General features: G+C 27.3%; 1 protein-coding gene across 1 annotated transcript in view; it reads right to left on the bottom strand.

Moving 5' to 3' along the window:
- Positions 1–5,432: 5,432 nt before the first annotated feature.
- The window catches only part of LOC145849573 (ADAMTS-like protein 1), a 50,693-nt gene continuing 43,206 nt past the window's right edge, over positions 5,433–12,919 (bottom strand). Inside the window, exons 22-33 of the mRNA XM_082954533.1 lie at positions 12,355–12,536; positions 11,359–11,465; positions 10,954–11,080; positions 10,456–10,741; positions 9,727–9,983; positions 8,993–9,175; positions 8,391–8,519; positions 8,103–8,318; positions 7,625–7,808; positions 6,639–6,846; positions 6,350–6,468; positions 5,433–6,194 (exon numbers count right to left, since the gene is read on the bottom strand). Coding sequence (XP_082810659.1) covers positions 5,954–6,194; positions 6,350–6,468; positions 6,639–6,846; positions 7,625–7,808; positions 8,103–8,318; positions 8,391–8,519; positions 8,993–9,175; positions 9,727–9,983; positions 10,456–10,741; positions 10,954–11,080; positions 11,359–11,465; positions 12,355–12,536 — 2,239 coding nt within the window. The 3' untranslated portion in view covers positions 5,433–5,953. The remainder of the gene's footprint in view (positions 6,195–6,349; positions 6,469–6,638; positions 6,847–7,624; positions 7,809–8,102; positions 8,319–8,390; positions 8,520–8,992; positions 9,176–9,726; positions 9,984–10,455; positions 10,742–10,953; positions 11,081–11,358; positions 11,466–12,354; positions 12,537–12,919) is intronic.

Raw genomic sequence — 12,919 nt, 5'->3', positions numbered from 1 at the left:
ACATTATAAGTTCTGATTGTGTTATGATAACTTGTTTGATTCATCGTTGTATTTTTCATCAAAACGGATTAACTTAGCATTCAAACTTATTCGCTCCAAATATTTTAAATAAAACTTGTCATCTACCGATTAAAATAGACAATAAAAAAGTTGATTGAAAGATACTTGAAATATTTTTAAAAACAAATGAACGATTAGTTCGCTGATGTAATTTGTTTTTTAGTTGTCAAGACTACGCAATTGTCACGCATTAATAACCATGTAACACTGCAGAAATGATTGGTTTAGCAAAACGTGTAAAGATTAACTTATTCTCCCGTTTATTGTAAAAAAAAATCGATAATAAAATAAGTTCCTACTCTTTATTTTTGTGTATTATTATAAAGTAATTTAACAAAAGTATAGTTTTTATATGTCTACAACTTATAATAGTGTGTACTTCGTTTTCAAAGAAAATTAAAAAACCTAATTAATTTAAGAAAGTCAAAGTACATAATGTGATATTGTGTAAAAATAACGAAAGCATGAAGTATTTATTAGCATTAAAGTTCTAAATATTAATAAATAATTTTACAAGTTGTTTAAACAAACAACCAGACCTTAAAAAACATTAGTAGTTTGTCTTTTATTAAAGATCCCAAAACTTACACCAAAAAGTAAAAGAAAAAAAAATTATAATAATGTTGATAAAAAAGTATAACATATTTTATTTTTTTATAATTAATAATTTAATAAATAATTTTCTTGAAATTAACACAACAGGTATATATTGTTTCTTTAAATGTAGCATTTTGCTGGTTTTCACTTTTATATTTTATTTGTTTATTGTAACTTATATCATTTTTTTGATTATTAACCAAAGTTAAATCTTACTTTTTTTTTTTATTAATAAAATTGTTTTGTAAAAGAAGCTATTCATACTTTGAAAGCTTTGTTCAAGATATACGAGTATTGAGTATAATTCTAAAACTCAAAGTTCTAATTGCATTAAAGAAATAAGTAAAAAAAAGTGCAATCGGATATCTAAAGCTCATTGTATAAACTTCAAAATTAATTTTTTATATAAAGCATTAATCTAGACAAGTGAAGTAGTACTAAAAGTCGAAGTCATTTTTAACACATATGTAAATCATACCGTCAAACTTTAAACGTTACTTTTTAAAACTAACATTTTTCAGGCATAAAAAGCTCGTTTTCTAAGTAAAAAATCTTTAAATGCTAAATGCAAGTTTCATAAAAACTTTCGGTGTTAAGCTGAGTAATCCTATTTGTAATATAATAATTTCATTATAGTAAACACGGTATGGTGATACTATTGATCTTTTTTGGTGGCATAACATCATTCAATAAACAGTTTTAAGCTTTCATTAAACAGCTTTGAACTATTACTCACGAAAACATGCTGTTAATCTACTAAATTGTACTCTAGAAGTGTAAGTTCGTTTATTACTAATTTAATTTACTTCTTTAATCATGCATTTAACTACGTTAGCTATAGAAAAAGATAAGTTTACTATTTTAGCGTAAATCAAACTAAATGACTTTAGCGAAAAACAATTAGTTTAGAATATTTTACTTTACACTTAGTTCAAAACTTAGAATAAAATAATTTACCTAAAATTTCAATAATGTTTTCTATTATTCTCATGAGATTATAAAATCATCAAGAAATAAGTCTATTTCAAAATATTTAATTCTTTATTTTACATGCTAGTTTGTTTTGTATTTAATTTTTATACCATGTTTGGTTTTAATATTTTACCAAAGTGAAGAAAAATTTTTTACAGGTTCTAACTATAGAAGTAAGAAACCTCAAACATGTGTTATTAACTTTACAAATACTTTTTAGAAACATATAAACACATTGCTATAAATAACATTAACCTTTTAAAGTGAATTAAGAAAAATAAAATAACATTATCTTATTTAAAATTACAAGAATTGATATCTTTTAACTTTTAATGCTTTTTTTTAAACTTTACTTAACAGAACTATAAAATCAATTAAAGAAATGAAATTAAATTCAGCTTTATTTATACGAGTATTAAGTTTTATAAGTTTGTTTGAATTGGAAAAATATTTAACCTACTAAAATTTTCAAGGTAATCTGTTGTGTTGTATCTAGAAAAAAACAATTTTTTGTTGTTACTTAAAAGCACTTCTTCTAAGTACAAGAGCTTGAGAAAAATTTAAACAAAGTTAAAAAAGAGTGATTAATCTCATGTGTAGTATATAAAAAAAAGTTTTTGATTTTCAAATTATGTTATGAAAAACTATGTTAAAAATGTTGTACTATAGTTTAAGTTAACTAAATGGTGAAGTTTAAAAAAGAAAACTGTATACTTTAATTTTTAGCAACAGTTACTGACTTAACAAAGTTCGTACATTCTTAACCGCTGAATAATACAGTTAAGTTAGTATAAAAATATATTAAAACTTTTTTTTCATAGCTTTAAGTTTAAAAACTGCTAATAACAATTGAAGCTTAAAACCGTATAATAATTTTAGTGTTTGTATTTATTTAAAATACATTGTAAACACTTTGAAGAGAATTAATTTCCAAGCATCTATATTTATAACTGATTATAAAAAGCTTTAAAAATAAGCGTTTTTTTATCAACTTTGTTTAAGGTACCAAAAATATAAGGATTTTATTAAAAAACTGTTTTTAGAAACACAAAAAAAGAACCTTTATTGTGTAAATAAAACACGCTGCTAAGTAGCAAAGACCTGCAACCGTTCAAGTTTGTGTTGAAGTAGCAGCTGAGTCAACAACATCGAACGAGAACCTCCTACACCTCACCAATGATCAAAATATTTCCTCTTTATCGTAACCAACTTACGTTCGAGTGCATGTTATACAAAACATTCGAGCTTCTAAAGTGTACTTAAGCTCGAACAGATAACATTTCATGACAGCTCTATGCACTGCTGCTTGGCGTTTTTGTGATGTGGTAATGTGTTTTTAATTAAACAAACCTGATGGTTTTTTCTAATGATTGAATGCTGAAGCTCTAAAGACATTTTATTAATAATTGAAACTTACGGAACTTTTATTTACGAAAATTAGTTTTAATGCTTAATTTAATAAAAAATATATTTTAGTACTTATAATTTTATACTAATAGTATTAAACTACTTATAAATACATAAAAGCAATTAATACGTTTTAAAAAGAAAACATAATATACTAAAACCTTTGTTTTTAATAACTAGTAACTTTTTGCTAAAAAATACACTCCCTATTTATTTTTCAACAACCTTAATTTATATGAAAGTATTTTAACTTAATAATCTGAATGAATTAATCAAAGATTAGCCGAAAAAATTCAAAGTTTAGATGTTTTCATAAAGCACAAAGCTCTAAAGAGTTTTGTTTATTTTCAATTTGGATTAACTAATGTTTTTGGAAATTATGTAAAAGAGTGAGAGATAAAATTTATTTTAAATTTGTTAGGTTAATCTTATTAATCTTAATAAACTATGTTGACTAAAAAAAGTGCTAAAATAATTTTAAAAATGTGTTAGTTAATTTTTTAAATAGATTTTCAAATAAGCTTCAACTTTTTCAATGTTCCACTTTTAGTACGAAAAATTATTAACATCTAGAGATTTTTCTAGATTCAAGTCTTTTAAATAGTTTTTTTATTATACACTCTCTATAGAATTGTTTAATTTTTATGCTTATTATCTTATTTACGACAAATAGTATGTTAAAGCCGTTTGAGCTCGAAACAATTTTACAAATGTTTAGTATTTTAAAAAGTATTTATTACAACTTAGTTTGATTAGTGTTTTGTCCCTTTAGTTTAGTTAGAAAATAAACTTTAATTTCGCGGTTATTTAAGTGTTAGAAAAATATTGTTCTTGAAAGTTGTGACTGAACAATTTTTTTTTTGCTTGTTAGCTGGCCTAGTATGAAAAAAGTTTTTGAAAATTTATAAATTCATAAAATTTCTACTAATTCACAATACTTACTAATGAACTTGTTTTACTTAAAATTTTACATAAATGATTATTTTTAGCCATCAACACTGCTTACATAAGATTTAAATAATGACAAAAAACTGTTAATGTATTATAATCACATAATGGTTTAAACTTATGATTTATTATGTTAAATGTTTTTTAATGTGTGTGTCTAAAACAGTTAAAATGAATGAATGGTTTTAAACTCGATAAACGAAAGATCTGTTTTTACATAAGGTTTATAAACTATATTTGTTTAATTATATTTTTGAGTTATTTTTATCTTTTTTTTTAAATAATAATTTTCTTTCTTTTAGTGTTTATTAGCATTAGTTGTTTAATAAGGTGCTTCTAAAAAAGTTAAATAAAAAAATCTTATCTTGTTTTTCTAAAGAATTTTATTTTATGGTATAAAAATTTTAAGATTAAATGTTTTTGTGCGTTTTTATAGTATAAGCTAAGACACTTTTGAAGTTTTATTGTTTTGTTTTATGTATTTAATTTAAAAGATAAAATTTTTTGGGTGAAATCTAAGTTATAAAAAAATCAGATAAAATTACGACAAAACTTAATTTAGCTATAGTTGTCAGCTAACTATGTGGAAAAAAATCATATGTACAAAAGCTTCAAAAAGTAGTTTTATAATTTTAATACAGTAGTTTGTAAAATGAAAATATTTAAATATTGATGAAACTCACAAAAGTTAGTAAATTAGTAAAGCAATCGATATATGCTATTTTTCAAATCTTTTTTTGCTTAAATTGAAACAACCATAAAACTTTTGTGTATTTTGTTGCACAGTATTTTATGACTGAAAACTAATATTTTTATATCTACTTGTTTTGAATAACTTTTGAAGGACTATCTCTTTTTTTACAACAAATATTAGTTTATGCGATTAGACAATTTGTAACATTTTTAGTTGTAAAGAGTAAATGAAATTAAAAGTTAAGCAATAAATAAATTTAATTTTTTATACAGTATAAATTAAGTTCTTTACGTCACGTGATAAAGTTACATGTGACAAACACGTGTCTTATGTGATGTTTTTAATTTATTTTAAAATAAAATATTTTATAAGCAAAAAGTTTATAAAAGCTTTCAGCTATATTAGCCAGTTTACTTTATTTTAAAAGTTTATACTTTTAGTTATAAAAAACATGTATAATTTTATTTATATTTATTTATATAGCTAAGTTAATCTTAAACGTTGCTAGTACTGGCAAACGCTAAACACAAGTACTAACAATTAGTTAATGTTTCATGTATAACAGTAGTTTTATTTTAGGGAAATATAAAATAAAATCATACATAAAACATTTAATCTTAAGCTGTAAAAAAATATAATCAGAAATTTGTAAAACAAACAACTGTTTAGGATATAAGCAGTTTATTAGGCAGTGAAATGAAATATAAAAGTAAGAGAAAACTAAATATGATTTGTTTATATCAAAATAGTATGTCAAACGATTAAAAAAAAAACTTTTGTATCTTAAAATCGAAAAGTACTTTTAGATATATGAAACTATATTTTTCCTGAACTACATACCTATTGAGATTTAAAGCTATTATAAATAGCTTATCGTTTGCTTTAAAGAAAAAACTTTTTCGAAAACTAATTGAAGAAACTTAAAAAAAAAGCTTTTTTTAAGTAGCAGCAAACTAAATAAATAACACGAGTATATTTTAAATCTAAATTAAACAATTAACTAATTAGGCCTATAATACTTTTAAAAACTAAAGGCAGTTTCTATAAACTTTAACAGTTTAACTTTCGTCAGAAAATAATATTTAAAATATGTTGTTAAAAATTTTAGCAAGTTTTGATACTTTCAGTATACAAAAGGCTTAAAGTGTCATAACTTAAAACTACCATCTACAGTTTCATGCTATCTAAGTAAAGTAAAGTGAAGTTATATAAACAAAATATGCTAACAATATTTTTGGGTCAGTCCTATAGAATAAAAATTAAAACTAAAAGTAATTAAAATTTTCCCTGCACCCTCACAAGATTTTCGCTGCAGGGGATTCTGTTGCATGGGGCGGAAACTGGAGGCCGTTCCGTCGCTAGGCAACGCCCCCTGGCGGTCTGCTTCGGCCTGCCCTTGTAATAGCAGCCAAGAATTCTCGTTTTTATGCCATGACTGCCGCAAGTTGCCGAGCAAACGGACCAGGGACTCGGTCTCCAAACTGGCTGACATCGGAAATTTGGACAGCTTTGTTTTCTGGTGAAAAATGCATTTCTATAGGTTTTTTGGTTATAAAAGTAATGTATTAAGAAGAAATTATGTAGATGCAATGAATTAAACTCAAATTGTCTAATAAATTATTTTTAATCGTTAATAAATGACAAGTTGCTTGTGCAGCTTTATTATCAAACTTTTCTAGTCTCGGCAGGTTTTTGCAGTGGGACTTTTGGACGATTGTGCCGTTGTTAGCTACGCAAAGGACCTGCCTCAGTTGAATTCCAATTCCGTTTCCGTAACACTTCTTGCTACACTGTTGGTTTGTTACTTACGTTTAATAAAAAAGCTACTTAGTTTGTTTGTTGAAAAAAATAGAACATAAAAATGATTTTAGAGTTTTTTACTAAAACTGTATTAAAATTTAATTTGAGACAGCAGGTGAGTACATTATTTAAAATTCTTCAAAAAATCACCGAATCTAACCTGTTTCCATGGTTTTGGTTTCCACTCAGGGCACGAGTTACTGAAGCAGGTTTCTTTTCGGGGCGGAAGTTGCTGGTTGCTACGGCAACTTTCCATGGCAACCTGACGAACAGTTCCGTCTGACATGAGAACCACGCAGGATATTTTTCTGAATCTTGTTCCATTTCCGCAAGCAACTGAACATTTGCTCCATTCGTTTGCGTAATACCTGTTATAATATATGTTAAAGTTAGATCGTTTCTAATAAAGTGGAATCAAACGGTTTTGTAGTTATTGTTAAAGATTTAATATAACAAATATTGATATAATTGCTGAACACAAAACTTTTAGATTAAAATAAATAAATAGTTATGCAATAATGTAATGCAATAATTATGTAACTAATTCTCTGCATTTTGTAAAAAGTCTAAAATTGGCTATAAAGTTTAAACTTAAATTTTAAAGATATTAAGAAAACTTTTATTCAAAAACTTCTAAAAATTAGTTCAAAGACTTTGTTTAAAAAGGAAAAGGGTTTAAAAGCGCTAAAAGTAAAATAAAAGTCAGATATGAGTGATTAAAAAGACAGCACTTGACATTAAAAACCAATTATTTCCTGTAAAACTTTTAAATAATATGTTTGAACTCTAATCCGCCTAATCTAGGTAACAATTTCTATGACCTAATTTAGCTGAAAAATGTACAAAATGCTTTCATTGTTTGTCTAGCTTCTACTTTACTTTTCATAAATGTTTTTATAGTATTGTAATCACAAATGGCACAATGCAACCGTACGTAACTTTATACATACATATTTATCGATTTTTTATTTAAACACAAATAAGTTGTTTAGATATTTTATTTCACGACGAAGAAACGCTAAAAGCTTGGTCTAAGAACCTGGTGTACAAATAATATTTCGGTAATCGAGTCATACAGCTTAATGTGTTGCCTAAGTTTTGCCTTGATTTTTGTTAATTAACCAACAACAACATTAAAGTACTAACTGTGGCGGACAGTCTTTTCTGTTGCAGGACCGGGTTTCAACTTGCGGCTTGGCCACTCCTTTGCAGTACCAATCGTCCACCGTCCTCAATCCGTCTTCTATGCACACCAGCTTGTCAGTGATGGTTCCTGCGTTCCCGCACTTTGCACTGCATTCCGTCAACCCCTCCTTTCGGTACTTGTATACTAAAAATAAATAAAAAAGCTGATAGCAAAGCTGTTTTGAGACTTTTTCATAACAATTTGTGTTTTTGATCGAAAGTTTTATAGTTTTTTACAGCTAATTTAAAACTTTAAAAGCAAAAAGTATATGTACGCATCTTAAAATAAGAAATAATTTTGTGTGTTATAAAGCGTACCATGAATGTTTAATACTATCAACAAATTTTACTGTTGTTTTTATAATTTTAATTTACTACATAAATAGAAGAATACTTTCATATGTAGCTTTAAAAGTATGAAGCTTCAAAGTAAACTTACTGGTAATTTTTAGCTGAAGACTGGCATCAGCCGATCCTGCCATGTTTGTTCCCTTGCAAGAGTAATCGCCAACTGAAACGTTGTTGAAATTGCTGATTGAAAGAACTTTGTTGTTGTGCATCAGTCTATATTTTATCGAATTGTTTGTTGTTTCTATGGCGTTTCCTTTGAACATCCATTCTATTGTTAGTTCCGGATACCCAGTCAATGGACAACCTTTATGTGTCATTAACTAAATTATTTATCTTTATTATTTGTTTAACAAGTTTAGTGAATAATAAAACCTACCCATCATTACAGTGGTGCTCGCTTTAACTCTGTAAATTGGGCTATTATAATCGCTTAATAAAAGTTCTGGAAGTCCACTCATTTCATTTGAGTTTAAAATTACTCCATCAATTGAAATATGAGGCGGGTCTGTATATTTTATTTTAAAAAATTTGAAGAAAACTTTAATTTTATTTTGAAAATTTACTAAAACTTAAGCATATTAGAATGAACTTTAACTTTTACAGTACTAAAAGAGACGAAATACTCTACATATACAACAGACTCTATTTTTTATTTAAGCGTACATTACGTGCTCTTAATAATATAACTATACAATTGAAACTAGTAAAAGAAAATTGAGAGAGAATTATTAAGTCATAAAAACTTTATTCATATCGAACTACGGTTTAATTTCTGACAATTTGTTTTAGTAGAACTGTAATTAGATGTAGCTATTCAAAATATAAGCTTTAAATATTTTCTTTTTTTAAAATAAATTAATTTCAGTTTAGATTGTGAAAACTAATAAAAACTTATACTTAATAATGGTTTTACTTTATAGTGATTTTAAAGATTTCTAAACACTTACAAGTTTTAAGGTATTTAAAATTTATACTTACCTACAATTTCTAGTATGGTTGCTTGGTAAGAGCTACCAAAAGGATTTGTTGCTAAGCAACTGAAATGTCCCGTATCAGCCAAAGTGGTGGGAAATATTTCCAAAGAATTATCGATTAAAATTTGCGAGTTTCTTTGAAGACCGTTGACGTCTTTGTTCCATTGAACAAATGGTTCTGGTGAGCCTGTAATGTTTATTTATAATAAAACATAAAACTTGTAATGAAATGAAAATTTTGTCTTTTAGACCTTCAACAAATTTTAAAGTTAATCATTGTTTCTTCTGTATAAACTTAAGAAAACATCTTTGTTTGATAATTCAATGTTACATGCACAAATTAGATATTAATTTGATTTTAAACACCATAGCAGCTGCTTTTGGTGTAACTTTCATTATAGTTTGACGTAATGTAAAAAATGAAAACTCGTAACGTCTATACAATACAACTTGCATTATTTTTTATTAATTATAGTCTAGTGGAAGTTTTGTAATGCTTTGAATTAATTTTTAAATCTTGTAAGTTTGCACACGTAATTTAATTACGTGAAAGTATGATTTAAATTATGAAGTATTAAGTTTAATCAAAAGCTTTAAGTTAATACATATATTAGCAGTTGTTTGCATAAAAACATGCGGTAAATATTTTTTTAAATGAAAGTTTTTATCAATACTAGTGTATTAAAAAGAAAGATTAAATTCTTATGAATTACATAATTATTGATTTACTTTACTAACCTCTAGTGGGGCACCTGATAACAACGCGGGCCCCTAATCTCGCCCTGACATGGGACCCAACTGTCACTGTCAAGTCCATGGACACGAAATCGTCAACATCTCTGGTCGTGGACACAACTGTTGGTTTGTTGGTGACAGACAATGAAACCATTCGGCTGTCGTTTCCCCACTGATTGGTTGCCATGCAAATGTAGTTACCAGCATCTGATGTTTCAGGGTTAAAAATTCTCAGGGATCCATCACCGAGCTTGATCATTCTGTTTTAACATACAATATTTTCTTTCTATGTTAAACTCTGAACAATTGATATTAAAACAATTGAATACTAGTTAATAGACCATAACTTCAAAAATAAATTTCAGTTAAAAAAAAGCTTATTTAGTTATAATAGCTCTAATTGATAAAATTTTAGTTGCAAACAAATTGCATAATTATCAAGTAAAAAAAATTAAGCAACCCAACAAACATATTTTAGTAAACTCTAAAACTGCTTCTAGCCCTCTCTCAAAAATAAAATAATTTTAAACAAATCAAAATGTGCATGTAGGTCTTATTAATTACATTAAAACAATAAAAAAAAATAACTAAAATCTAAATTCAAAAAAACTACAAGTTATAAGAACTACAGATGTCGGAGTTTGTAATGTTAGAAATTGAATAGTCGTGAACTCATTTCATGTAGTGTAGATAAAATTTGAACAAAAAAGCTATGTAACTAATAAATCAAACCTGTCATTATTTATAATTTCTTGCCCGTCTTTCATCCATTTCATCTTAATAGGGTATTCCCCTATAACCTCGCACAAAATGGTCACCCGTCGGGACCCAACGACCACCACCGATCCTCCAACGTTGACTATGACGTCATCATTGTACTGAAGGGGGTCGATTGTCGGTGCAACATGGATAGATGGCGCCTTTTTCACCCCGTTTTCGTCGGTAGGGGGAGGCGTTGTCGTGACAACCACAGTAGATTGTTTCGAGTCCAACGGAAGGTGCTTTCGTTCTCTGTAGCCTGAAATTACATTTTAATTTAAGAAAAAGAATTAAAATAAATGCATGTCTTGTTAAATGTGTTTAATGAAACTGAGAGAAACTTAAAAAAGTTTTTCAGATTTTACCAAACTTATTGATTCTTCAGAAAGTAAATCATTTCAAAAGTATAAACAAAATACTTTATAACTTTAAATAGTATAAAGAATCTAATAGCATATCTACTTAAATAACCTAAAAAGTCAGTTTTAGCTGGCACAATATCTTGTAGTTGGACGACTTTGTAGTCGTTGACTATGTGAGGTTTCTTTCTAATTACCTTCTTGTTCACAGCTTTAGTTCCAGCTGCGAGCTTCAAATGCTGCAAAAGTTTAAAGTTGAAACGCGAAGTTGTGTGTATACTTGGAATTTTAATACAATTAACTTGTACAATGGAAGTCCCTCCTATGCTAAGTCTTTACTGAACAGATATTTTAATTTATTGGGTCGTGTTGTTACAAACTTTAAAAATAAAAATTACCTAATGATTTTTGAAATTGAATTAAAAATTTTTATTAGTATTTTGATGCAAATGTTTAATAATTCAAGGAAGTTTTTTAAGTTTGTATGTAAATTTCGTAAACGTAAAATGTGACAAACTTTTCTGTCTATGTACTTGGTAATGGATTGTTGAAAAGCTTGACCCCCTTCTTGCGAGTGGTTCTCTTTGACTTGCACTAAACCTTTATGTGGTCCGCTGGCAGCTCCTAAAGGTTAATTAGATACAAAGTTAATCTTTAAAGTTTTTAATTAGTTACTTTTCATGTTCATACACGCGTTGTCATGCAATTTAAAGCTGTTATATGTAAAGAAACATTATTATTTGCTTTTCAACTACAGCAAACTTTTATAAAGTTAAGCTTTATTATTATTTTTTGTCAATAATAGCTAAGAAAAATACTATACAGTTTATATTTAAGCCAAACGTTTTAACGGAATGTGAAAACTTTTACAACCATAAGTTTTTATAGACCTTTTGTTGAACTTGTGTTACAAATAAAGTTAATTTTTAAAGCTTTATTAGTCTACAAAGGGTTACGTAATTCAAAAGCTCATTCAAATCATGTTAAGTGAATGAACTTAAACAAAAAAAACTAGTAATGAATTTTTAAAAACGTTTTTACGAACCCGCTTTAAACAACTCTTTGATTTCAATTTATAATGCAGTTCTCATTAAAAACATTGTACATTATATATCAGATTATAAACTACGTTTTTAATTAAATTATTAAGTTTGAGAAATTGCTGTTTGTTTCAATTGAACACAAAATTACAATTGACGTAATTTATAAACACAAAAATATGTATTCAGAAAAATACAAAAGTCAAACTTTGGTTTTTCAAAATCTTTAACTTAATTCACTACTCAGTTTTCAAGCTGATTTTATTTTTACTTATTATACAACATTTTAACAACGTTAAAACAGTTTAAACTTTTAAAGTAACACATTGTATAGTAACAAAATTTAAAATTTAAATGAAATTTTATTTTACTAACTCAGTCCTAAAACGCTAAAACAGTCATGTTTTTTAATTAAATGTGTTAACATATTATTTTAATATTTAGAATTACTTGAAATAAAATAAAATTTAAACTTTTGTTGATGAGAACGAGCAGCCTGCTCCTGCCCTGTCCTCCCTGGCACTTCACCATCTGCCTCCTCCTCATCCTGATCTTGCTCATCTTCAGGTTGCCCCCCTTCGTCACCATCACCTTCCCCCGCCTGCTCTTCACCCTCCGCTTGTTGACAAACCACGCGTGTTTTGATGGCGCACCGCTGAGTAAAAATAGAACTAATTAGCTGAAAGAAATAACATTTAGGACCGCCGCAATGTAAAAATAGCCTTAATTAGCTTCGAAAAGAAGACTGATGTCCGAAAACATTAACGAAACATTACAAAATTCGCACAGTAATACAATTATAGCGCGACAAACTATCTGTGACTCTTTGAAGCCAAAATATAAAAATTGTTTGCAAATATTTGTTTATTTTTTAACGTAAAACTAGGCCATTGTCTGAAGTTTTTGGGCAAACAGGAGGCAAAACTTCCTCTGATTGATGTCACCTTGTTAGCCCACTTGCCATCAAATCATCAAATGAGCAAACAAAGCGGCAGATAATCAAAGCTAATTGCCTTCATCGTTCTCTCCCATTTCCCG

The sequence above is a fragment of the Thalia democratica genome, chromosome 2 (genome assembly GCF_965202585.1).
Source record: "Thalia democratica chromosome 2, ktThaDemo2.hap1.1, whole genome shotgun sequence".
NCBI classification, from domain to species: domain Eukaryota; kingdom Metazoa; phylum Chordata; class Thaliacea; order Salpida; family Salpidae; genus Thalia; species Thalia democratica.
This window is presented reverse-complemented; position numbering and strand designations above follow the sequence as displayed.